Raw genomic sequence first — 25,246 nt, 5'->3', positions numbered from 1 at the left:
TAAAACAGCTCTTCTGCTGTCAGAAGCTGGAGTCTCTACACTGGAAACTCTAGCTGTTGTATTTAACACCTCCCAATCACCATTCATATGGGGGGGGGGAATGCCAAAGAGCTCCTACCATTTTTCACCTCGTTTTTAGTTGACTAGGTGCTTGGTTGTGGCAAACCCTTCAGTGTTTTCCAGAGTTCTGTAGGAGAATTTAACAATTTCTCTGTAATTTTTTTTTTTCTGGTGTGGTACCTACCCTTGCACCATTTTTGGTTGGTATAAATCTGGGTATTTTGCATCCTATGTGCATGTGTACATATGCATATATGTATTTATGTATGTACAGTTTCTCCCTCAGCCTCTTCAGTGCTGGATTTTTACGCTTTGTTCTGAGATGCGGTCTAGAAGCAGATCTTGTATTCGTTAGGTTAGTTTGAGTCAGTGTTGATGTGGGGCGCTAACCCCTTGCTGACGAGGCAGTGGTTGTTTAGTTTGTCTTCTCTCTCTTCTCCCTCCCCTGCTTCATGTAGATTTGCTCCACCCCACTTCCCAGTTGTGGGCCATTTCACCTGGCAGGGTTTTATTACTGATTTTTATTTTATGTTTTTATGTGTTATTTTTATTTTATGTGTTTTGCCTGCAAGTATGTATGTGAACCTGTGCATGCCTAGTACCTGCAGAAGAAGGTGTCCAGTTAGGAGCTGTCATGTGGGTGGTAGGAACTAAATGAGGGTTGTCTGCAAGAGCAGCCAGTGCTTTCAACCACTGAGCCATTGCGTTAGCCTTTGTGCCCTTTAAAATTTTTATCTATCTGCCTGCCTGCCTGCCTGCCTGCCTGCCTGCCTGCCTGCCTGCCTGCCTGCCTATCTATCTATCTATCTATCTATCTATCTATCTATCTATCTATCTATCTAATCTATCATTATTTCTTAAGGCTGTCTCATTGTGTGTCCCTGGTTGGCCTGGAACTCATTTTGTAGTCGAGGCTGTTCTTCCGCTCACAGCTGCCTGCCTGTTTCCAGTGTGTTGGATTAAGGGCGTGCACTACACACCCGGCCGGTGTTCTCCTCTTTGTAATTTAAGCACTCATAGTTATGGCCAGTACCATTGAAAGTAGCTATGCACCTCTCCCTCCAACACCCCCAATTCCAGCTTTCTATTGGAATAATTTTTCCTTCTTGAGGGAAATGATGCTTCCTTTGGGGTTTGAAAATATTTTTTGTCTTTGTTTATAGTGATTTGCAAGCACCTTTCTTGCTTTACTTGTATGTATTTGATTATAGTAAACATACTTATTTTCTGATAACTCAGTTGTAGATTTGTTTTGAGTTTTTAAAATTTTTGCTGGATTTCAGTCGTGCTGTTTTTCATGTTTTAATACTTTTTATTCTGGAAATTCTAATAAACAAATTATGGACATTATTTGTGACTTAAGTTGTAAAAAGTTATTTTTCTTCAGAGAAGATGTGTAAGAGATATATTTATTTCTTTGATGAAGAGGGTTCTTGTTCAGGAGTGCTTTGTTCATGGAGTTAAGATGATTGATTATAGCCTAGGTGTGCTCTTTCTGAAGTCCCAGGCACATTTGTTTTTAGTCCTAGCTTCTAGCCTGTCAGTGTTATCACTTCTCTTTTTCCATGCTGTACCTCACCTTCCTGGAATTTCATCCCAGTTTTGCAGCAACTCTTTACTGTCACGTCAGCTCTTTAGCCTCGGTCAAACTTTTTATCATTAGAAGAAACTTTAATTATCAACAGGTAATATTTCAGATTTAGGTTTAAAATAGAAAAAACCATTATATGAACCTTCAAAATATTGACAAAATATAAAAAAACTAATACTGTAAATTTAAGATTATTAAGATTAAACATATTAAAATCTTTTCTCCTCTTTTTATTTTCTTGATGGTGAGACTAGAACAAATCCTAAGCCTTGTGCATGCTAGGCAAGTGATGTGCTGTTGAACTGCTTCTCCAGCGTTTTAAGACTTGAGGTTTTAAGCTATAAATTATTGCAGAGCTGAGAATGGTTCACAGGTTAATTAGGGGCACTACTGTCTACTGAATTATATAGCCTTCACACTGTTTATGTATTTATTTATTTTTGGCTCAGTCTTAATTTTGTAGTACAGTCTGATCTTCAACTCACTCTGTAGTGTTGCCTGACCTGGAAATGGAGAAACTCCTTTTGATTTAGTCTCAGAGTGTTTAGAGTGCTGGGAACCACTTTGCTTATTTTCAAAGTAAGGTGGTTTTCAGTAGTGTTAATCTGAATTTAGTCTGTCTTGAAGTATCAATGTCAGCACCTGAATTCATAACTGCTCCCTTTGTTTATGTTGAGTGCATAATAGATACAGTCATGATTAGGAAGCCTTTGCACCAGTAGTGAGTGGATGACAGTTATTACATAAGTAATGCCGTAGCTAGATTTTTATTATGGTTTTGTTTAATAAGTCATTTTGAGGGATCTTTTAAGACAGGTAGTAATTTTATTTTCGATAAAACTTGAAGAATGACATTATGTATTTATTTATTTTTAGGTTGGGCTCATGTGGTTTGTGCCCTCTATATTCCAGAGGTACAATTTGCCAATGTTTCTACAATGGAGCCAATCGTTTTACAGTCTGTCCCACATGATCGTTATAATAAGGTACAGTGGATGTCATCTTAATGTTATTTGCATTTTTGGTTCTGAAACCAGGAGATAGAAAGAAGGTGGGGTTTTTTTTGTTTTGTTTTTTTCCCTTAAGAACATAAAGACCTTCTAGCTTCATAGAGGTTTGTAGAAAAATAGTTACCATCTGAAGCTACAGTTTTAAAATAAGCTCACAAGAGTGTAAAAGACATAAACAAACCCATGTCATCTTTTATTCTAATTTAGGTGTGTGTTAATGTTTTCACGACATTTTAATCACTTAGTACACATTTGTCTTTGAAGATTTACTGACCTCTTAAGGTTTTATTATATTTAAATGAGTCATTTTTCTGTCACTGAGGTAGAAGATGAGTTGAGTCTAGGAGTTCAAGGTCTACCTAGATAACTAGTGCTACTACTACTAGCTACTTTTTAATCACCCCTCCCCCAGGTTTTTAAATAAAAACACTCAACCATTTGCTTTATCACACTGTTTGATGCTGCTGCTGCTTTTTCCAAAGCCTTTCAAAGCTGGGGCCTTTAGGACAGTGTTATTAAGGTACACATTGTATATGAAGGTATGTGTTGCTTCTGTGGAAGAATGTCATAGTCAGTTTTGAGATTTCGGATATTTTAATATTAATAATCTTTTGATTAATATTTAAAACATTTGAAGCTGTGGAGAAATAAATCTTTTGAATTTTTTTTTTTGTATTTTTGTATATCTCACATACATGTTTGTAACACTTAGATTGTATTACTTACTGTTTTCTCTACTTTTTTGAAACTTAAAAACCTGAGTATATTTTTGTGTCAATAAATGGTATTTCTACCATAATTTTTCTGGCTCTTTAGTCTGTAGTGGAGTATTGCTAGAGTAGTTACCTGTGGAGCAACCTTTTACTGGAAGGGACTAATTTGATAACAAGTTTCATACTATTAGGATCCATGTAAAAGGGTGTGAGTATTTTGGAAGTGTCACTATTGTATAAAATTTTTCTCGAGAGTGTGAATACTAATTCTTAGCTAATTATCATGTTAACTGCAATTATGTTACCATTAAAAGTGCTGCTGTTAAGTTCTTTTTTGAGAGGTTTTTCAGGTTGTTTAATGGACTTTTTTTATTATAACATTTCTTCAAGGTATTCTGAGTTTTCTTCTGGGTGTTTTGTTTTGATGCAAGAAACGTTCTCTTGTATCTCAGCAGGCTTCAGACTTGTAGTGTGGACCTCCTTAGACCTCCAGAGGGTTGGGATTACAGGTGTGTGGGATGGCTATCCGCAGAAGAGCTTTCTTTATGGAAGTGTATATATTTTTCAGTCCTTTAAAGTGATTTAAAGGTTGTGTTTAAGTGTGGTGTGTGTCAAGCCAGAGGAAGGCATTGGCTATCCTGTTGCGTCCCACATTACTCACTGAGACAGGGTCTCTCACTAAACATGAAGCCGGAGTTGTTTTGTTTAGTTTTGCCTTTGTCTGATAGTTAGCAAGCCAGCCCCAGCAATCCTTCTCTCTCTTCCCTCTATCTACAGTGCTGGAGGTAAAGGTGTGTGAAGGACCATGTTTTCCTTGTTATATGGGGTGCTTAGGATCTGAGCTAAGGTCCTCATGATGGCATAGCAAGCCCATTTAAACCTGTATTTTTTTATTTTTTTGAGTTTCTCGGTGTAGATAGCCCTGGCTGTCTTGGAACTCTATCGGTAGACCAGGTTGGCCTTGAACTCACAGAGATTGCCTGCCTCTGCTCCCTGAGCTCTTAGTTTAAAGGCATGTGCCAACACTATCTGGCAACCTGTATTTTTTTTTTTTTTAGTACCTTTATAATTTATTTAAAAACCAGTTTTCCTTACAGATTTTGAAATAACATCAAGTTTATTTACAAGCTGTGGGAATAGTATAGCGTTCTTTTATACTATATATCCCTATAAAGAAGAGCATTTGGGGTTAGAATAGCTCAGATGTAGAGTGTCTCCTAGTTTATGCCAGGTCCTGAGTTCAGGCTGTAGTACCACAAAATAAAGAGATGTAACAGACAAGGAAGGAAAGTACTCGTACATCTGAAATATAACTATCAAAATCAGGAACTTAGTGGCACATTTTTCCCAAAAGTGTGTTTCTTGCAAAAATACCAAAAGTTTCATTTTGTGTCTATTTTTTTTAATCTCAAAGAGTAACTTTGATTTTTATTTCCTTGATTTTTGTCAGCTTGATAGAATAATGTATTTTTTAGTTATTTTGTAGAATATCATTGTTTCGACTTTGATTTTTGCTCTAGTTTAGTGGTTTACATATTTGTAAGGAGTGTTACAGAAGTGATTTTATGTTTTTCTCATTCTGATTTCTTATAACCTTACTTTCATCCTAAGTTAGGTAGGTGTATGTCAAGTTTCTATTACTAGGTTGACTTTATTCCTTTTATAATCATTTTGTGGGGGAAGTAATTTGTATGTAAACCTCTTGTATGACTGCCTTTTACTCGTTTTGGCATTTATAACTATTTCTTAATTTAGTGCTATGATTCATGGCTAATTCCATAATTTCTTTCACATATTTCAGTTTGCATCTTACTATAACAAAAAGCTCAATTATAGTATGGACTTAATGTGGTGCTATCTTACTTTTTAGACAGAGCTGTGTGCATACCAGGCTAGTTTCATTTGCTAGGTAGCTAAGGAGGAACTCAAACCTCATTGAAAAAAATATTTTATTTTGGTTTACTTTTATTTATGTGTATATGCCTGCTTGTGTGTCCTGCTGCTCACGGAGGCCAGTATAGTGGGTTGGATCTTATGGCCCAGCCCAGGTAGTTGTGGACTGGTTGATGAGGGTGCTGGGAACCAAACCTGAGTCCTATGTAAGAGCAGTTAACTATTCTTCATCTTAGTTCATCTTTTCAGCCCCAGGACCTTGAACTTCTGATCCTTCTTTGCTTTTCCTGAATGTTGGGATTACAGGCGTGCACCGCCTTGCCTTGTTTGTTTGACTCCGGGGAATCAAACCTAGGTCCTTGTGATGCTAAGCAAGCACTTTGCCACGTGAGCCATTGTCCATCTGTTTCTATTTTACTTTAACAGCCCGTCCTCTATTATTTTCATTTATTTTAATATTCACACTGTGTGGCTGTATGGCTGATGGCACCTCTTTAATTTGTCTGTTTATTCTCTATCATTTTGCAAGTGTTTTCTTACTTTTCACACAGCAATATGTATTTTTGCTTATCTTGAAACATTGGTAGTCGAGCACTAAAATTATTTTCTTCAAGGAGCTAGATTTTTCTCTTACATGAGAATGATATTTAGAAAGTGATGTATACACTAAATCTTCTAATTGTTCTTAGAGCATGATTGGTCTCAGATTCTCTCACTTGGTGTAGGTAAAGAACAGATGTTTGCTTAATAACACTGCAATGCAAATTTACATATATTAATACCTACATTATATATGTTGAAAACTGAGGCTGTAGTTTTAATTCTGATGCAATATTCAGATTAGATACACATCAGTATGCTGTATGCATACACATTAATATGTTCTGTATCTGTGTCTTATATTGAGAGTTCATAAATTCAGTGACCTTAGCAAATGTAATCCAGCAGATGTAGGCTCATTATCATCTCTTGGGGTATTTATGATTTGTTTTAGTCCAAAGATATATGACTTCTAGCAATTTGCTTATTTGATTCATCTTCCGTATATGAACAGAGTCATGCTGCTTACTTCATTGTTACTTCATTGAGGCTCCACTTGCTTTTTGCCCAACATGGCAGTCCTTTTCACCCTCTTAGGATTTGGCTGCTTCACTCTATCACTGCCGATTTTCCTCTCTGTGGTTGACCTTCAGTTCTTCTGATACCACATCCACCTTTACCTTGCCTCTCTTAGGGGAGCAAACTCTGTAGTCAGATTGTGGCACTTGTGTTAGATTGTCCCAGAGTCCCTAGTTGGAGACTTTCTTTGCTTGGTCCCACCTCTTGGTTTTAAGAATAAATTATTTGAAAAGGGAGGGAGAAGAGGTGAAAGGAAGAATGTATTGCTGTGTCAGAAACAGCCCTCACTCTACTTGCTATTGGACCCACATGAAGACCAAGCTGCCCATCGGTTGCATATGTATAGGGGGCCTCGGACCAGACCACTTTGGTGCATGCTTTTTGGTTGGTGCTGCAGTTTCTGTGAGCCGCTGTGGGCCCAGGTTAGTTGACTCTGTTGCTCTTCTTGTGGTTTTGGATCACTTTCCCCCCTAGCAAGGCTGCCTTGTCTGGCATCAGTGGAAGAGGATGTGCTCGTTCCTGATGTGACTTGATGTGCTGGGGTGGGTTGATTGCAGGGGAGCTCTCTCCGGGGGCCTTACCTTCTCTGGGAGCAGGTAGAGGGTGGGGGGGGACAGGAGAGGAGGACGGACTGCGTTTAGGATGTAGGGTGAGTGTATATATTAGATAACACATACAAACGCACATATATATTATATAACGAATTACCTAGATTTAAATCTTCAATCCCACCTAAATTAACTTTAAAATGGGAACAACATAAGTGTCCTTTCTCTCTGACCTGACCTGGTTTAGTCAATTTTTGTTTTCTGTTTTTGTGGGTTTTTTTTGTCGTTTTTTTTTTTTTTTTAATTTTTTGAGACAGGGTTTTTATGTGTAGACCAGGCTGGCCTCAAGCTCAGAGATCCACTTGGTTTTACTTCCCAAGTGCTGGGATTAAAGGCATGTGCCACTACAACCTGGCATTGTTTAGTCAATTTTTAAAAATACTGCCACTCAGTAGTTTGTTTTTACAGTTATTTGAAATACTGTTTGTCATTGCTAAAATCTTGAGTATGCATCGGTATGCTTCTGTACTTTTTTTTTTATAGAGGCATACTAACATATACCCAGTTCCGTTTATAAGACTGTTTTCATTGTGGTACTATACTATTTTAAATAAATACAACTTTGTATAAAATATGCATAGTGGAATTTGTTTTTCTAGATGAACATTAACAAAATTCAATTTTTAATAAATTGGAGTCACAGCAAAATATTTGGTTTAAGAATAATTATATTTTAAAAATATTGAAATTTCTATCCTAGAAACATGAGTTTTTCTTTTATTGTGTTTTTTATTTATTATTATTATTATTATTATACCTGTAATCTTACCTACTACAGAGGTGCAAATGTTTGAGACTGGTCTGCATATAAGACCTTCCTTGTCTCAAAAAAAGGAAAAAAATCATTTGAAAAGTTAATAGTAATATTCTGGTTGATATTTATTCAGCATTCAATTTTGAAATAGTAGTAATTGGAAAATGGGCTACTGAACTCTGGAAGACTTCAGTCCAAGGTGAGTGGCAATAAAGGATGACTTCCAGAGATTATTCATTAATGTGTCTGTAGTACTGCAGCTTCCAGCACAGAACTCAGGGCTTTGCCTGTGCTGTGCAGTAACGTACACTGAGCTATATCCCCAGCCCTAAGCAATTATTACAGACAGACATTGTATGCAGTGCACAAGCTAGATGAAATTCAAGGTGAAGCAGAATACGCAGCAGAGAACACCTCTCCCACCTTTGTGTAATAAGACTTCAGATTTGAAAGACAAAAATCTTTTTTTTCTGTTGGAACAACAAACTTTCTGAGACTAGGTAATATATAAATGGAATGAAGTTTTATCTTATACTTTTGGAATCTAGAACTCCAAGACAAGCTGATAATGGCTTTGTTCTTTGTTAGAGATTACCTTTTAAGCCTAGTATTTATTAAATGCTTTAAGTATGCACGTGCGTGTCTGCACCTGGGTATGTGCAAGTGAAGGTAGGTTCTGTGCTGTCCAGAAGAGGCTTGTCTCCCCCAGCTGCAGTTAGCAGACCGCAGTAAGCCTCCAGATGCTGAGAACCGATTTGTGGTCCTGAGAGAGCAGGCCATGTTGTGAGCAGAGTCCTATCTCCAGTTCCAGTGGTCATCTCATTCATTCATTCATACACACATAATACACATCCATCCATAGATCCATACATACATCCATACATCCAGTACCCTGACTGCATGGATGCACACACACCAGAAGAGGGCACCAGATGCCATTATAATGGTTATATATGGTTATACCCATTTGGTTGCTTAGAACTGAACTCAGGACCTTTGGAAGAACAGACAGTGCTCTTAACTGCTGAGCCATCTCTCTCAGCCCCAGTGGTCATCTTTTAAGAGGAAAGTGTAATACTGTCATTGGAGTTGGATTTGTTGCAAGAAAACAGCAGATCATAGTACACATGTAAAAACGTTGCCAGAATTTAGTGTCTTTTATGCCATAATATGTACAGAGGTCTTGGGTCTACTCCTTTTTAATGAAGAAAGCAGTGAGGATCACTTATTTCACTATGTTGACAGTTTTTCATAACTCTGGAAAGATTCCTGACAACATATTGGCATTTAACTTTGGCTTTTCCATCTATACTAAAGCATAGATCCTCATCCACAGTTGGTTCCAGTGCTGCTGAGTTATCTTTTTTTTTTCTTGACAAAATAATATGATGTATCTAAGTCATTTTTTAAAAAATTGGTATCAAGGAAACTAGCAAGATACACTAGACTATGCAGTTTCAGAAAGGGCATGGAAATTGAAGAATTACGTAGTTTGGAGAGATTGGCTTATTTAATTAAATAGTTTGTATTTTAAAAGGAAGAAAAAAATGTAATGTCTATATTTGTAATCACAATGGTCATAAGTTGGCTGAGATGGCAGATAAAAATCAAAGCATTTAAAAGCAAATGTTAAGGGCACATTTTGGTTTGAAATTGGGATAGTGAGGTTTTTCTACCAACAATAGGGCCAGTGTCAGATTATCAGAGTACACTTAGCCACAATCTTAAATTTTATTTATTTATTCATTTATTTAATGTGTTTGTGTTTGGCTCTTCTGTTGTTCAATATGTTCTGTAATTCAGTTTAACCAGGCTGGCCTTGAACTCACAGAGGCCTCTGCCTCTTGAGTGCTGGGATTAAAGGGTGTATGCTACCACATCTGGCTTTTATTATATATTTTTAGTTTGAGCATTTTACATATATGTATTTTGGTTATGTATATACCCCGTTTCTACTCCAACAGCTGATGTGCCTCCTCCCCCCAGTGTCTTACTCCCAACTTCATGTTATCTTTTTTTAAAAAATAAGCCAAGTTCAAAATTAATGCTACTCAATGCACATGACTGTGAAGCCATTTCCTGGAGCATGGTGTAGCAGCCCGGAGCCACATCCCTGAAGAAGACTTTAACTCTCCCTTCCTTGGCAGCCGTCCTAACTTTCGGTAGCTCCTCAGCCAAGGGTGTACCTGTGAGCCCCTTCTTGAGCCCTGCTGGATGGTTGCCAGCTTGACCTTCGGTAGGCCTTTTAGAGGCCTCACAGCCGCTGTGGGTTTGTGCGGGCAACAGCCCTGACGCCCAGAGCACACTGCTTGGCAGCAGTGCTCAGTCTTTCGAGTCTCAGAGTCTTATTAGCCTCTCCTCTGTCCTTCCCGGAGTCTTGAAGGCAGGCAGCATGACTATAGATGTCTCGTTTGTGGTATTCCACAGACACTTGGTCTTTGCATTTCGAGAAATTATCTCTATTACTTACCACCCACTGCAGGATGAAGTTTCTCTGATGGAGACTGAGAGCTGATCTAATCTATGAATACAGAAATAAGTGTTTAGAAGGCAGCTTGATACTGTGCCAACTTAGCAAAATAAAATAGTGACTAGCGCCTATACATTTTTTCATCCGTGGGTTCTTGACCAGATGTGCAGTCCCAGGCATGACTTTTCTCCTATTGGAATAGACCTTAAATCCAGTCAGAAAAGCAGTTGGTTGATTCCATACCAGTACTACACTGGTTTGGTTTGTCAGGCTGATTGTTATAGCTGACAGGGTTTACAGCCAGGTAAGGCATCTTTTGGAACTCTCAAAGCTGGTAGGGAGTAAGCTTTCAAGATGGTACCAGCTTGTTTTCTCCAAGTTTTGTGACCAAATTATTTTTTGTCTTCAAAACATAACCAGAACACAGCTGTTTTGTCTTCAAAACATAATTTGTGAACCTATAAAACAGAAAGCAACAGGTGTGGTATAGAGATCTTCATTCCAAAATAGGTAAACTGGAAGAATAAAGGGAGTCATTCACTGTTCTAAAAACGTATGAGGATCCAAGTTTGGATTTCCAGCAAGCACATAAAAAAAGTTGGGCTTCATGGCATGCACATGTGATTCCAGTGCTGGGAGGTTAGAAACAGGATAGCTCTCTGGGACCTGTTGGCTAAGCTGTTGTAGCCAAATTGGTGAGCTTCAGGTGAGAAGCTTGAGGGGGGGGGGGGAGAGAGAGAGAGAGCGAGAGAGAGAGAGAGAGAGAGAGAGAGAGAGAGAGAGAGAGAGAGCTGTAAAAGTAACTTTTATTTGTCTGCTTTAATTGTTGTCTGGAGGCTTACTGCTGCCTTCTGCTAACCTAGGCCTAGAATGTTTTCAGCCTCTGAGATTTACTGCTTAATAAGCTCACCCTTTCTTGTTCTTTTTGCACTCATAGCTGGCTGGTTCAACTCAGCTGTTTTGGCTCAAACTCCTTTACCAGATAATTTACTCAATCTGGCTTTTCTCTCGGCTTCTGAATTGTTCTGCTTGTCCTCAAACTAACTCCAGCAATCTCTTTTAATCTTTTGGCAGCTTCTCGTTCTCTGGCTTGTTCTTCCTTCACCTGTGTCTGTCTTGTTCTCTCATTCCACCCCTCTCTTTAAAACTGTACTGGTAAAGCTACTTCCTCTCTCTTCTGCATTGCTCCTTAAGTAGCTTCCCTTTTCTCTTGAGAGTTGGGTGTTCCTATTCTGTCAAATCTTCTCTGATTTGTCACTCAATTAGACATCACTTTCAAACATGGGTGCTTCCTTCTAAAAACCAACGATACCTTCATTGTTTGGGATTAAGGCATGTACCACCATGCCTGGACCTAAGCTTTCTTTACCTGAAACTTGCTGTATCCCAGGCTGGCCTTGAGCTCAGATCTGCTTGTTTCCGTCTCCTGAATTAAAAGGCGTGCTTGTATTCCGGCCTGATGACACAGATCTCTGAATGTGTGATCTTTTGTTAGAACAGCTGTGTTCTGGTTAAGATTCTTCTACAGAGAGCAATAGCAGAAGATACCTTTCACATAGGTGCATGCTCACAGATGCATGCATATAGAAGTATGCTTATTAAAAAAATAAAGCAGGGCTCTGATTACCTTCATTGTCTGGTAGAATTATATCTTTTCTAATGATGTCTTGTGTTCAGGTTGAGGACTATATAGTATGTTTTTGTTGTTTGTTTTTTTGGTCTCAATATAGTGCCAGCTGTCCTGGAACTCAGTATGTAGACCAGGTTGGCTCTCAAACTCATGGAGATCTGTTTGCCACTTTTAAGGAAAAATCTTTTTTTTTTTCAGCAAAAGTTGACACACTGTTAGTCATGTGTTCAATATTAATAGGTTTTTGGTGGGGTTTCGTTTTTGTTTTGAGATAGTGTTTGTGGGCCAAGCCAACCTTAAACTCACAGAATCCTGCCTCTACTTCCTAAGTGCTGGGATTAAAGGTATGAAAAAGGCCTGCATTTTGCCACCCTCAGCCTTATACTATATCTTTTAAAACTTTATTAGGGAAGTAAGTTTTTACTCCCCCCACCCCCCAGTATAATTTTCTTTGTTCTACACCTTTCCCTCTAAACTGAGTTGTTGTTTGGTAGTTTGACCCTGAAGAGTTCCCTGTTGTTTTGGTATTGCCTTTGGTGTGCTGTGTGTAGGGCGGGCTTCTTTGTTCTTTTCTCCCTTGTGTTTATGCAAAGGCAGGAGGGTACAGCTTCATGTCATTTCTAGCATCAGGGTACCTTTATCGTTATAGATCTTTGTCTCAAGAATATTTTTAGGGGGTCCCTTCCCTTGGGTTATTTTTTCTTATTTGTCTCGTCTGCTGCCTCTCTTGCCTTCTTACCTTCTGTGAAGCTCATGCTATCCTAGACCTCGTCATCCTTCTGTCTCTGTCTCTTGAGCACTGGAATTATTGCTAAGTATCAACATGCCAGTGCTGGATTTTATATATGTCCTGGTACAGCAGTCTTCTGCGTGTCCCCATCAGTGATGCCTGACCCTCCTCCTTCAGGCCTTTATCAAAGTAGATTATTTCTTTGTCTTCTTTGTTACAGTCTTCCTTGTGAAGTGCTATAAAAATAGCCTGTGAGAGATGTGAATGGTATGTGAGTACCACTTATTTTATACAAATGTATATGTAATTAATATGTACATAACATGTAATTAATCTTTGACAATTTTAAACCATATTTTTGCTTTTAAAAAAAGATTTATTTAACCCAGGTAGTGGTGTCGCAACACTTTTAACCCCAGCACTCTTGAGGCAAAGGCAGGTGGATCTTTGAGTTTGAGGCCAGCCTGGTCTACAGAGCTAGTTCAAGGTCAGTCAGTCAAGGCTGCACAGACACCCTGTCTTAAAAACAGAAAACAAAATGAAATAAAAGATTTGTTTTGATTTGTTTTTGTTTTGCTTGCATGTAAGTGCATGAAGTTCCTGTGGAGGCCAGACAGGGCATTGGATTACCTGCAACTGGAGTTCCAGAAGGTTGTGAGCTATTGTGTAGGTCCTGGGAGTGGAATCCAGGCTCTCTGGAAGAACAGCCTCCCCTTCGGTATTGCTATGCAGTTGTGGTCGTGTGTGTGTGTGTGGTTTATTTTTTTCTATTTTTAAAGATGTGTGTACATGTGTTTAGAGGCCAGTTGTCAACTGTAGGTGTTATTTCTCAGATGCCATCCATCTTGTTTCTTAGGCAGGGGCTCTTACTAACCTGGAGCTTGCTGAGTAGGCTAGGCAGGCTGGCTGTGATTGGTCAGCAAGCCCCAGGGATCTTTGTGTCTCTGCATCCCACAGCTGAGATTATGTGTGTGCTACCTTGTTATTGTTACTGTCTTTAACTTGAGTTTTGGGGATTGAACTAAGGTTCTCATGCTTGGGTGGCTTTTGTGGTTTATTATGTGATGTTTTGATTCAATCCTTGTTGCTTTAATGGTGGCTCTGTGTATACAAGCCAAACTGTCTTAACAAATAGAGTCTTTTCTCTGAAGAACTGCTAACCTATTGGTTTTTTGAGACAGTCTTACTTTCTAACACAGGGTAGCCTGGAACTTGCTTTGTAACCTAGGCTGGCTTCAAAGTTGTGGTTCTTTTAGCCTCCAGCCTCTGAAGTGCTGGGATTACTTAAAATGGCTGTGTCATTACTCCTGGACTCTGGTTCTTACCGCCCCCGTATGGGCTTTACAGTAGTTGGACGTTGGTCTTTGTGTAATCAACTTCTAGTTGGCTGTTAATTTTATTCACCTATGTATTGCTGATCATAAATTAGTATTTCTGTAATTGAGTTTCTATCACATGGCTACCTATGATTTTGAGCTGTGAAAGCCTAGTTTTACATGGACAATGAATAAAATGTCAGTAAAAGTTGTTGGAGTTGATTTAAAGAATTTCTGATTTATTAAGCTAGCTTGTCTTCCTACTCCAGCATATGGTACTATTGGAGCTTAATTGTTAATGTGGAGAGTTGAACTAACCTAAATGTCACATCTCTTGTCCCGTGGGGTATGGAAGTCTATATTCTGCCTCTTGACCTTAATGCCAATAAAAGAGTCCTCTTGTCTGGCAGCGGTTTTTGAGTCCAATGAAAGGCTAATGAAAACAATGCCTTTATGAACTTACATTCTTTTTTTAAATTTAATTTTATTAATTACACTTTATTCACTTTGTATCCCCCCAGAACTTACATTCTTAAATAAAGATCAGATAGTAAATTTGGTGTCAGTTTCTGAAGATAGCTGTAAAATGCAGATTACATTAAGTATGTCTGTGGTTTTTTTTTTTTTTTTTTTGTTTTGTTTTGTTTTTTACTTTTGTTTTTATCCTTTTATCCCAAGACATGCTATATATGTGATGAACAAGGAAGAGAAAGCAAAGCAGCCACTGGAGCTTGCATGACATGTAATAAACATGGATGTCGACAGGCGTTCCATGTAACATGGTAAGTATGTTTCCTTCATTGTAAAGAAATAAAATTGACAGATACATCATGTAACATCATGAAATCTAATATCTATCTGCCCATTTATTATTATGGTGCATCCTGTTGGAATAGGTTTTCTGTTAATTTCTGAGGACCAAACTGAGTACCTTGTGGATGTTGTAAAAGCACTGTGACATAACTACATCCTAGCCCTCTTTTATTGTTTTTGACCAAAAAAGCATAGTCTATGTTGATCTTGCTCACTGTGCTGTGATTTTGAAGCATGTAAGAACTGCAAAGAATTGCTTCTTTTAAGTTGATGAAGTGTGAGCCAGGCCTGCTACTCAGGAGATAGAGGCAATGAGATTGCAAATTTAAGGCTTGTGTGAGCTGTAGAGTTAAGTCAGAGCCACTTTGGGCAAGAGCATGAAAGGGACCCTGTTTTTGAAATTGCTATTTGGTGACTGTTGACGATTCTTATTGATTTATCTTTCAGTTAAGCAGTGGCTATTCCTCAACCAACTGTATATCCAAATTACCACACAGAGACTATTGCACAATGCTGGGCAATAATTACTCCATCCTAAACCTCCAAGCCTGCATAGCTTCCTCCCATTTAGATTTCCCGCTTTATACTTGCTTTTTAGTCATTTCTGAGGTCCTTTCCTCTCAGATCTCTCTGCTACTCCTTTCTTTCTCCTCCCCTCTGGATGTCCAGGATGTCCCACCTGTTCTCTCCATTGCTCAGCATTGGCAATTTGTTTTTATTGGCAATGCAGAGAACAAATGGTAGCATTTTTACACAAACTTGAGACGGGCGATGCTTCTTAGAATAAGCATCACAATGCAATGTCTGGATTGAAATCAGATAGTGGGTAGAGAAATCAGTATTGGAAAGAACAAGGGTGAATTGTATACATTTCACAAGAACATTATACCAACAGGTGACATAAAACCTTGATGCATCTTTCTTCATGATAGAGATGAGTTTATTGTAAACTATTACTATAATATTAAAACAAAACATGATAAATTGCAGGTGGAAGTGAAATAGCCTTGACCACAACTACAATAGAGCTTTTCTGTCTTGTTAACTTTTGTGAGTGAGCAAGGTGTTCAAGGTATAACTAGGGCCTTATACATAGTAATGTAATAAGCAGCTGGTTTCCTACCGAGTTAGTCCTCTGGCCCCTATCCTACCCCAATTCCTTTATATTGTCTTATGAGTGTTAAGCAGTTAATTTTCTTTGCTTAAAGTGTATCATGGCTTGAGGTTTATTGACATTCTTGGTGTTCTTTTTACAGCGCCCAGTTTGCTGGGCTGCTTTGCGAAGAAGAAGGGAATGGTGCAGACAATGTCCAGTATTGTGGCTACTGTAAATACCACTTTAGTAAGCTGGTAAGACCAGTTTTCAATTTGATATTAAATAGCAGTTGACTTTGACAAGATAGTGAACAAAAAGGGCATAAGAAGAGGTTTTTCTTGATTTTTCACTGAAGATTTAAATTTATTTCGCATAACCGGTGGTGGTGGTGGTGCATGCCTTTTAGAGGAGAGGCAGGTGGATCTCTGGGAGGTCAAGGACAGCCTGGTCTACAGAGCAAGTTCCAGGACAGCCAGGGCTTGTTACGCAAGAGGGGTGTGGGGGGCGTTTATCATGTTGTTTATTGACAATGGAAAGAACTAGGAATTTTTAAAGTTTACTTTACTAGAGTATTCTAGCTCAGAGCATATGCTAGTAATTGATAGCAGATATCATTTTGTGGAAAAATTAATGAGAAAACTTTAATGTTTTAGTTGTGTTGATTTCCCATTAGTAATCATTTTTATTCTTTTATTTTTTTTTCCTTTTTTTTTTTATTAATTACACTTTATTCATTTTGTATCCCCCCATAAGCCCCTCCCTTCTCCCCTCCTGATCCCACCCTCCCTCCCCTTTCTGCATGCATGCCACTCCCCAAGTCCACTGATAGGGGAGGTTCTCCTCTCCTTTCTGATCTTAGTCTATCAGTTCACATCAAAGGTGGCTGCATTGTCCTAGGCTCACAATCATTTTTATTTTTTATTTTTTGTCACTTGCCTCATCATCTTGTTGTACCACTGTTATCCATTATTGTTATATACTTGATTTTTGTTTCAATTACTAGGAAAATAGTAAAACAGAAATAAGCCTTTTTTTGTGGCTTGGTTAAAGACCTTGATAAAAGTTATATTTAGACCTACCTTTGAAAAGACTTGCAATCCAGTCAGACTTGGTAGTTACAAAAACGTCAGACTTAATGGATGGTTGAGTTAGAAATTTTTTGAAGCCTTTGTATTCTTTTGTTTTTAAATTTTCTGTGTATGAGTGTTTTGCCTGCATTTGTGTGTCTGTACCTCATTGTGTGCCTGGTGCCCACAGAAGTCAGAAGAGGGTGCCCGATTCCCTGGAATTGGAGGTGTAGATGGTTGTGAGCCACTTGTAGGTGCTGGGAACTCAACATAGGTCCTGGAAGTGCAACAGTGCTCTTAGCTGTTGAGCCATCTCTCCAGCCCATAGCTAGAAACTTTTGGTCCTATGTATTATTCATTTTCCTTAGAAAAATAAGTATTTTCAGTGCTCCGAGTATGTGTTTCTTAGTTCCTTAAGTGTGTAGAGTCCTATACCTAGTGGTTTTTGTTGTTTTTGTGTCTTATTTTCAATTATTTTCACCCATTGAGTAGGTCTTGCTTGCTTCTCCCCTCTCTCCGTCCCTCCGTCCGTCCTTCCGTCCATCCATCCATCCATCCGTCCCTCCCTCCCTCCCTCCCTCCCTCCCTCCCTCCCTCCCTCCCTCTTTTACTATTAATCACTCTCAAATGAACATTTCAGGCCTCCACAGATGAAATCAACTAGTACAGCACATTGTTAACAGTTTTTCTCATCAAATGATACATGACTATCTAAAAGTGTGTATCTCGTTGCTAAAGACTGTGACTTATCTTTAATGGCTGATAGAAATAATAGTTCACAAGAAGTTTAGATATTATAAGAATGAAAAGTTTGAAGCTGGCTCTGATGGCTTATGCTTGTAACCCCATCCACCCAGCACTTGGGATGAGGTGGAATGGGAGGTTGAGAAGTTGAAAGTCATTTTCCTGACTACACAGACCTTACCTCAAACAAATAAAAGAATTTTGACATTTGTACAACTAGAGTTTTTATTACTAATTATTGATGTAATCCTATTTGCTAGTAGTGAAGTCATCTGCTTAATATAACTTGAATGGAACTTGAACTTGTTTTATAGTCACTTTAAAAAAAATGACTCTTACTTTATATTGTATCATGCAGTCGTATAACTTAAACAAAAATATGTAATGCTTTTAGCAATGCTTTTAAAAATGCATGGGTCTAACACATGATATTTGTCTTTGTTCTAAATATCCTGTAGAGATAAAGCTTTTTTCCCCCCAATATTGAAAGTGAATGCTTCTTGCTTTTCTACTGGAATAACGTAATTCTTTAAATGTTTACTTCCTATTCTTCCAGTCTTGCCATCTCTTGCATCCCATGTGTTGGGATTTCAGGCTTGTGCCACTATCCCTAGTGGCAGTCTTGTTTAATATGGCGTCTTTTGTTAAAGCTTTTTCCCCCTTTTCTTTTTTTCCTTTCTCCCTTTCCCCCCCTTTCTCCTCTTCCCCCCCTTCCTCCCTTTCCTTTCCTTTCCTTTTTCCTTTCCTTTCCTTTCTCCTTTTCTCTCTTTCTTTTCTTTTTAAAGCCAACTTGGAAAATATAGTATTTTTAAAAAATATAGCTATTTTTAAAAAATAGCTATATTTTTACACTTTTTTGGGAAGGATAGACAGGCCTTGGATGTCTTCTCTCTATATAGTCCATCTAACCTTGAACTCACAGAGATCTGCCTCCCTGTGCCTCCTGAGTGCTGAGATAAAAGATGTATGCCACTATGCCTGGCTTGTTTTTACACATCCTAACAAATACATAAAAATATGGCATTGATGTTAAATGTAGGGTTAATGTTTTTCTTTGTAATTCAGTGGATGGTGTTTAAATTCTATTATAGAAGTTGAAATACTGATTTTAAAAAAGTTGGCATTTAAAAAACATTTCACATTGAATATAGTTTAAGCCTAATAAAAAGTGGTGGATTTTTTTATATACATATACACATATGTATATATTTTCTTTTTTAGAAAAAGAGCAAACGGGGATCTAATAGGTCACATGATCAAAGTTTAAGTGATTCTTCCTCTCACTCTCAGGATAAACATCATGAGAAAGAGAAAAAAGTAAGTGGATTTGTTGTTGCTAATTATATGGCACATCATTCAATAAAAATTTAAAAATATCTTTAGGTAAAAATTTTTTTTACAGTTAAATGGAAATGTTGAAATTCAGAAATTTTTTGGCTTAATAGCATATTAAATCAGAGACTAGGTTTAAAATGATGCCATATTTGCAAATATAGTTTTGACCATTGGAATTGGAAATTAAAATACAGCTTGACAGCATGAGATTGATTTCCTGCATGTGTTAACAGGTCATCTGAAAAAATCTTGAGGTGCCTTGAGCAATGATTGTTATTACGTATCACTAACTGATTATTTCACATGTCAGTAATTTTTTCATCTGCTTTTCTTCTTTATGATAGAAAAACTTTGAATTCTAAATATTCTTGGCCGTTTTTAATTTTTCTGAATGCTAATGTTTTTTCCAGCAGTCAAATATTTATCTTTTGTTTGTGAATGTTTTTGCCTTTTTAATTAAAATACTAAATGTTGCCTAAATACTAATCTTTCTTCTCATTTACCTGTTTTCTGCTTATATTTTTAGTTACTTTAAAGGCTATGATTGATTTTTATTAATTAAAAGTGAATATTATAGAATTATTCATATTGGTTTGTGGTTAAGACTATATTGGCAGTATGGTAAAAGGTCAACCTCTGAATTATCTTAATTTTAATAAGGTAAAAGGACATACATCTTAAATGAAGAGAGAATGTTCTTGTAGAGTCGATATGAACTGATTTTGAAACTATCTGTAGTTTGCATTTAATGTGTGAGAATAAGGTCATAAGATTTTATATCTGCAAGTGCTTAGGATTTAGGAGATGCTAATGTATAGCTATTTTTAGCACATGTTTCAGTTATGTTTGTACCTTTTTCAAGTCAGATATTAAAAATTTTATATTTAGTTTTGAGATTGGTCCTTACTATGAGCAAAATAATAAGAGAAATTTTATACTTCACTTTAGCATAGTTAAGAGTTACAGATGTAAAAATTGGAGGTCTCTTGAAACTGCATGCTTTTGCGCCTGCTCCACAGTTCTGTAAATAACAACGGAGAGTTTTTACTTAAGAATAAATGCCTAGGCCACAAGCTTTGACTCATTCCCTAAATTGTGTAAAATTTATATTACTCATTTAATCTATTTTGTGTGCCACATGGCTGGTTCTCTCTTCTTAGCTTCATATGTCCGTCTTCCTCAGAGTCTGGGTGTGAATTTCCTTTCACTCTGTCCCAGAGTTCATCTTTCTCTCTGCTGGAACTTTGACCTCGTGTTTCCTGCCTCAGCTAATAGGTGTCAGCTTTATCGACAGGTGACACTTCCATACAGTATGCGAGGGAGTCTCTCCACAGCCTCTGGTGCCCGATAATAAGATCATGTTTGTTGCTTGAATTGTTGATCAGAATGACAGGAGTTGGTTTAATTAAGGGTTTTAAATAAGAGATTCCATGAGGTTCTATTTAGGCTTTTAAAACTATAAACTTGACAGTTTCTGTAGGTGGGCCTTATTACAGTGTGAAAAGGGAAGTCTGGCCATTGTTAGCCTTCAGTTGTTGTATTTCATAAATATCATTTTGTTTTATAAATGGCCATTGCATTGTCATACTGGTTTGAAAGTATACCATTGACACACAATGCCAGTTATTGAACAAGTCAAGTTATTGAACGACAGTTACTGTGTTGAATAAGAATAGTTCTATGCTTGTCACTTAGCTTCCCCAAGTGAAAGTGATTTTGTATTTCACTGTTTAGAAATTGCTGTGGAATTCTAGATTTAAAATGTTGTATTTAGTTAAATTTGTTTAGTTCCAGATTGCAGAGTTGAAAACAATATTTGGATTTTATTTTTAGCATATATTAAAGGTATAATTTAATTTTTTGTTATCAAGCCTAATATCTACTTTTTAAATTTATTTTTCTCCCTCTGGTACTTGGTTGTACCCAAGGCCTCAGGCATGCAATTACAAGCACTCTACCACTAAGCTACAACTGCAGCCCGTGTTTCTCTGTATATTATTATTGACTTAAACTTACTGCAAGTTTTGTCATTAGCTTTATTACCTGGCCTTGAAGTAGGACTTTTAAAATATGTTTAGCAACAATATAGTTGAGTTGATGGGAGTACTACAGACAGATTTTTTCCTCCATCTAAGAACTACCTAGAGTCCTGCTTCTATCTTTGTCTGTCTCCCTATTCATCATTCATTTGAGAAAATAGTTCTTTTTTTCTGTGTTTCTCAAGGAAGACTTAATTAAGCCTTTGTGGGAGGATATCTGTAGATCATGTGCAAGCACTACAGCATTCTATATAAGAGACTTGAGCATCCCTGAGTGTGTGCGTGTGTCAGACATAGGATGTATCCTGGAAACACAATTCATGCTGATCCCAGGAATGTGAAGCAGATGATAATGCTCATTGAAATGTAACATTCATAATCTGTTCTCACTCTGGTATTTTGTTTATTGTTCTTCCTTTCTCTTTCTCTTCTCTTTCCTTTTCTCTCCCCTCCCTTCCCCTCCCTTCCTCTCCTCTCCCCCTCCTCTCCCCTCCTCTTTCTCCTTCTTCCTTCTCCCCCCTTTTTCCTTTCCTTCTCTTCTTCCTTCCTTTTTTCTTCCCTTTTTCTTTCCCTTCCCTCCCCTACCCCTTCCCTTACCTTTTCCCTTCCCCCTTCCATTCCCCCTTTTCTTTTCTTTTTCCTTTCCTTCTTTTCTTTCTTGACAAGATCTCTTTTAGACTAGGCCAGCCTTCAGTTTCTGAACTTCTTGCCTCTTCCTCCTAGTTTCAGAAAATGTAGGTATATGATATTACGTTCAGCAGACATTGGTAGATTTTGGTAATACTGTTATATTTTATTTTATTTTTGTTTTTCAAGATGAGTTTTTCTGTGTAGACCTTGCTGTCTTGGAATTTACTTTGTAGACCAGACTAGCCTCAAACAGAGATCCACCTGCCTATGCCTCCCAGTGCTGGGACTAAAGGCGTGCACCACCACTGCCTGGTGGTAATACTGCTATTAAATGGACCACTTTTATTTATCTTCATTATGGAACGTACTTTCTTTGAATATTGTAGGATGTCTCTTATTAAAGTATAGGCATGTTGCTTATACATTGCATTTAATACTAAATATTTTGTTAACTAAATTACTTAAATTTGAAACAGGGCTGGCAGTCTAAGTCACTGCTAGGTACATGCTTGAGTACCCAATACCAAAAAGACAGAACAGAGCAGAAACAGAAAACAAAGCTCATAAGTCTTTAAAATTACCTCATTTATTTATTTGTTTACTCACTCTGCCTGCCTGCCTGCCTGCCTGCCTGCCTGTCTGTCTATACCAGTAGTCTAGCTGGCTTCAAAATTGTAATTCTCCTGCCTTAGCCTTTCACAAGCTGGGACTGTAGGCCTGCTTCACCATGCCTGGTTATATTTTTGTTAACATATATTACCTTTACAGAATGTCACCTTTTTCATACATGTATACAATGCATTTTGATCATAGTCACTCTCCAGTATCCTTTATCTCATGCCCTCTGATTGTATTCCTTTTACCAACTAATCTCTCTTCTACTTTGTGACATTTTTTGTTGTTTTGTGTGAGGAGAATGACCGCGTTAGTTTGAAACTGATTACCGGAATATAGATGAGGGATTATTTATAGGGTCATAGGCTACTCATGAATTTGGACAACTGAAGAAAACATTTCTCTCCCCCAGCAATCATTAACTGCCTTTAGATGCTCAGGGATGGGTGCAGCTACCTTTCTTTCTTGCTTGCTTGCTTGCTTGCTTGCTTGCTTGCTTGCTTGCTTGCTTGCTTCCCTTTAAAAACAACTGTGGAAACATTTAAGGGGCTGGAGAGATAGTTAAGAACACTGCTTGCTCTTCCAGAAGACCCAGGATGATTCTCTGCACCCAGATGGTGGTTAATCTAGTTCCAAGGGCTCTGATACCCTTTTCTGGCCTTTGAGGACACCAGGCATGCCTGTGTAGTTTGATGTAGGCTCATACTTTATAAGCTGGGCTGGCCTGGAACTTGTGGCTGTTTAGTTACTTCCTTTTTTTTTTTTTTTTTTTTTTAATTTACGATTTTTCTTTTTTTTTGTTTACTCTCCACCTTTTCATTTTATTGAAAATAGGTTCTTTTCTCATACAATATATTCTAATTATAGTTTTCACTCCCTTTGCTCCTCCCAGTTCCTCCCTACCGCCTCTCCCCTCCAGATCCACTTTCTTTTATGTCTTTTATTAGAAAAGAACATGTTGGTGTACTTTTTAAAGCTATCTTATTTATGTTTCTTATGCCTCTACTTCCCTTTTCCATCCCTATCCTTTCCAACACCAAGTAGGAGAGAAAGATTAGTGGGGAGAGGGGCCATAGTTACTGTTAACTACTTCCCGCTGGTTAGGGTTGTTGGGTTCCTTGGGACAAGTCCAGTCTTCATTTTTAGAATATCTGCAATTTTTTTTTTTTTCAAATGGCAATAACAGCAACAATAACCAGGAGCAGGGAGGGGGGGAGCAACAGCAGCCCTCATCTTTCTCAGAGATTCCCCAACACGCTCTGGGCTCTGGCATTTATTCCCTCTCCAGAGTCTTTAGAATTAAACTATCTGCAGCTGGCAAAGAGCTCCTTTCAGAGCCTGCATGAAGCAAATAGTTTGCTGCTGTGGATAATCTGAATCAGTCCCATATCCCACACCTGGGATTAAAACAAAAACATGTTTACATAACTGAGTTGTTAAAAACACCAAAACTTTCCACTACAAGAACAGGCTTCTAAGAGATAACACCCAAACATGACAAAATAAAATTTAGTAAGATAAACAGAACAATCATACTGAATTTAGATGTGGCAACCCAACAGAAGGAAGAGTCCCAAGAGCAGGCACAAGAGTCAGAGACCTACTCATCCTTACAGTCAGGAATCTATAGGCTGAGAGCTATAACACACACACAGAGGACCTGGTGCAGACCCTGTAGGCCTGTGCTTGTTGCTTCAGTCTCTGTGAGCTCGTATTTGCCTTGCTTAGTTGATTCAGAGCGCTTTTCTCTCGGTGTCCTTCATCCCCTTTGGCTCTTACAATCTTTCTACCTCTTCTTTGGAGGTGTTCCCTGTTCTCTAAGGGGAGGAATTTGATGGAGACCTCCAATATAAACTCTCTCCACATAATTTTTGGGTCTCTGCATCTGTTCTTACCTACTGCCAGAAGGGACTTCTGATGATGACTGGATATTGATTCATTTTAGTTGTGTCGTGTCTGGCTTTACCCTTGGTCTCTAGGCTAATTTCTGGTTTTTGGTTACCCAAGCAGTGTTGAGTAGGGATTCCTTCTTGTGGAGTGGGCCTTAAGTCAAATCAGACATTGATTGGCTATTCCCACAAGTTCTGTGCCTCTGTTGTATTAGCATATTTTTCAGGCAGGACCAATTGTGGATCAAAGGTTTTGTGACTGGGTTGGTGTCCACTAGGGCACTGTCAGTATGTAGTAGAGCAACTTTTTGCCTTAGGAACAGTTTGGGTTGTTTGGGGATTTCCACAGGATCTCCTTGGCCAGAATCTCAATTGAGTGCAGCCCGTTCCTCCATTGGAAACCTTGCCTGGTGACAAGAGATGGGCAGTTGAGATTCCGTATTACCAATTACTAGAAGTCATTGTTAGGGTCATCTTGCATCCCAGGAAGTTTCCACACTACCTCCCAAAGCCTCTGCAATTCCAGCCAACTCCCTGCATTCTCTCTCCTGCTCCCTCCCCACTTGATCCTCCCATTCCTGTCCCCATCCACCCTCAGTCTGCCTGTAATATCTTTCTACCCCCTCACCAGATCCATTCATCCTCCCTATTCAGCACTTCTCTTTACTCAGCCTCTCTGAATCTTATGGTTTGTAGCTTGGTTATCTGCAGCGCTCTCCTTTAAAACTCTGCTTTATTTGGGTGTTTAGGCCTCTCCCTTCCTTCCACCAAACCCCCAACCTTAGGTAGGAGAGAGGGAAGGTTAGTGGGTAGAGAGGCCCCAGACCCCTTTACTTCTCCCCGCTAATTAGGACCACGGGGTTCTTTTAGGGCTCTATACCAATCTCTGTCAACAGCAGACTCAGCTAGCAGCCTCCTCCACGCCCCTGCGCCCTGTCTGCCTGCTCCAAACCACCACACTGTTTCTGGTCTCTGGTCTCTCCAAACTGCTCCACACCACATGCCAATATGTAATCCACCAAACACCACACAGTCTCGTTCTTGGCCTCATATTTATTCTCTTGAGTTCTAGACCACAGCTCTCTCCGCAGCATGTGGAAGGTTGTTACCAGCGGCAAAAGCCA

At 38.4% G+C, this 25,246-nt stretch overlaps 1 protein-coding gene across 16 annotated transcripts in view; it reads left to right on the top strand.

Moving 5' to 3' along the window:
- Mllt10 (MLLT10 histone lysine methyltransferase DOT1L cofactor) overlaps positions 1 to 25,246 on the top strand; it is a 137,613-nt gene that overhangs the window by 34,671 nt on the left and 77,696 nt on the right. For 11 of the 16 annotated variants that reach the window (XM_060373019.1, XM_021631055.2, XM_021631054.2 and 8 more), the window contains 4 exons: positions 2,528 to 2,637; positions 14,573 to 14,676; positions 15,964 to 16,057; positions 18,836 to 18,931. In XM_060373019.1, coding sequence (XP_060229002.1) covers positions 2,528 to 2,637; positions 14,573 to 14,676; positions 15,964 to 16,057; positions 18,836 to 18,931 — 404 coding nt within the window. The remainder of the gene's footprint in view (positions 1 to 2,527; positions 2,638 to 14,572; positions 14,677 to 15,963; positions 16,058 to 18,835; positions 18,932 to 25,246) is intronic. The other 5 variants (XM_060373023.1, XM_021631059.2, XM_060373030.1 and 2 more) reach the window with 2 other exon arrangements.

The sequence above is a fragment of the Meriones unguiculatus genome, chromosome 19 (genome assembly GCF_030254825.1).
Source record: "Meriones unguiculatus strain TT.TT164.6M chromosome 19, Bangor_MerUng_6.1, whole genome shotgun sequence".
Lineage (NCBI taxonomy): Eukaryota > Metazoa > Chordata > Mammalia > Rodentia > Muridae > Meriones > Meriones unguiculatus.
Note: the sequence above shows the minus strand (reverse complement) of the source record. Positions and strands in the feature narration are given on the sequence as shown.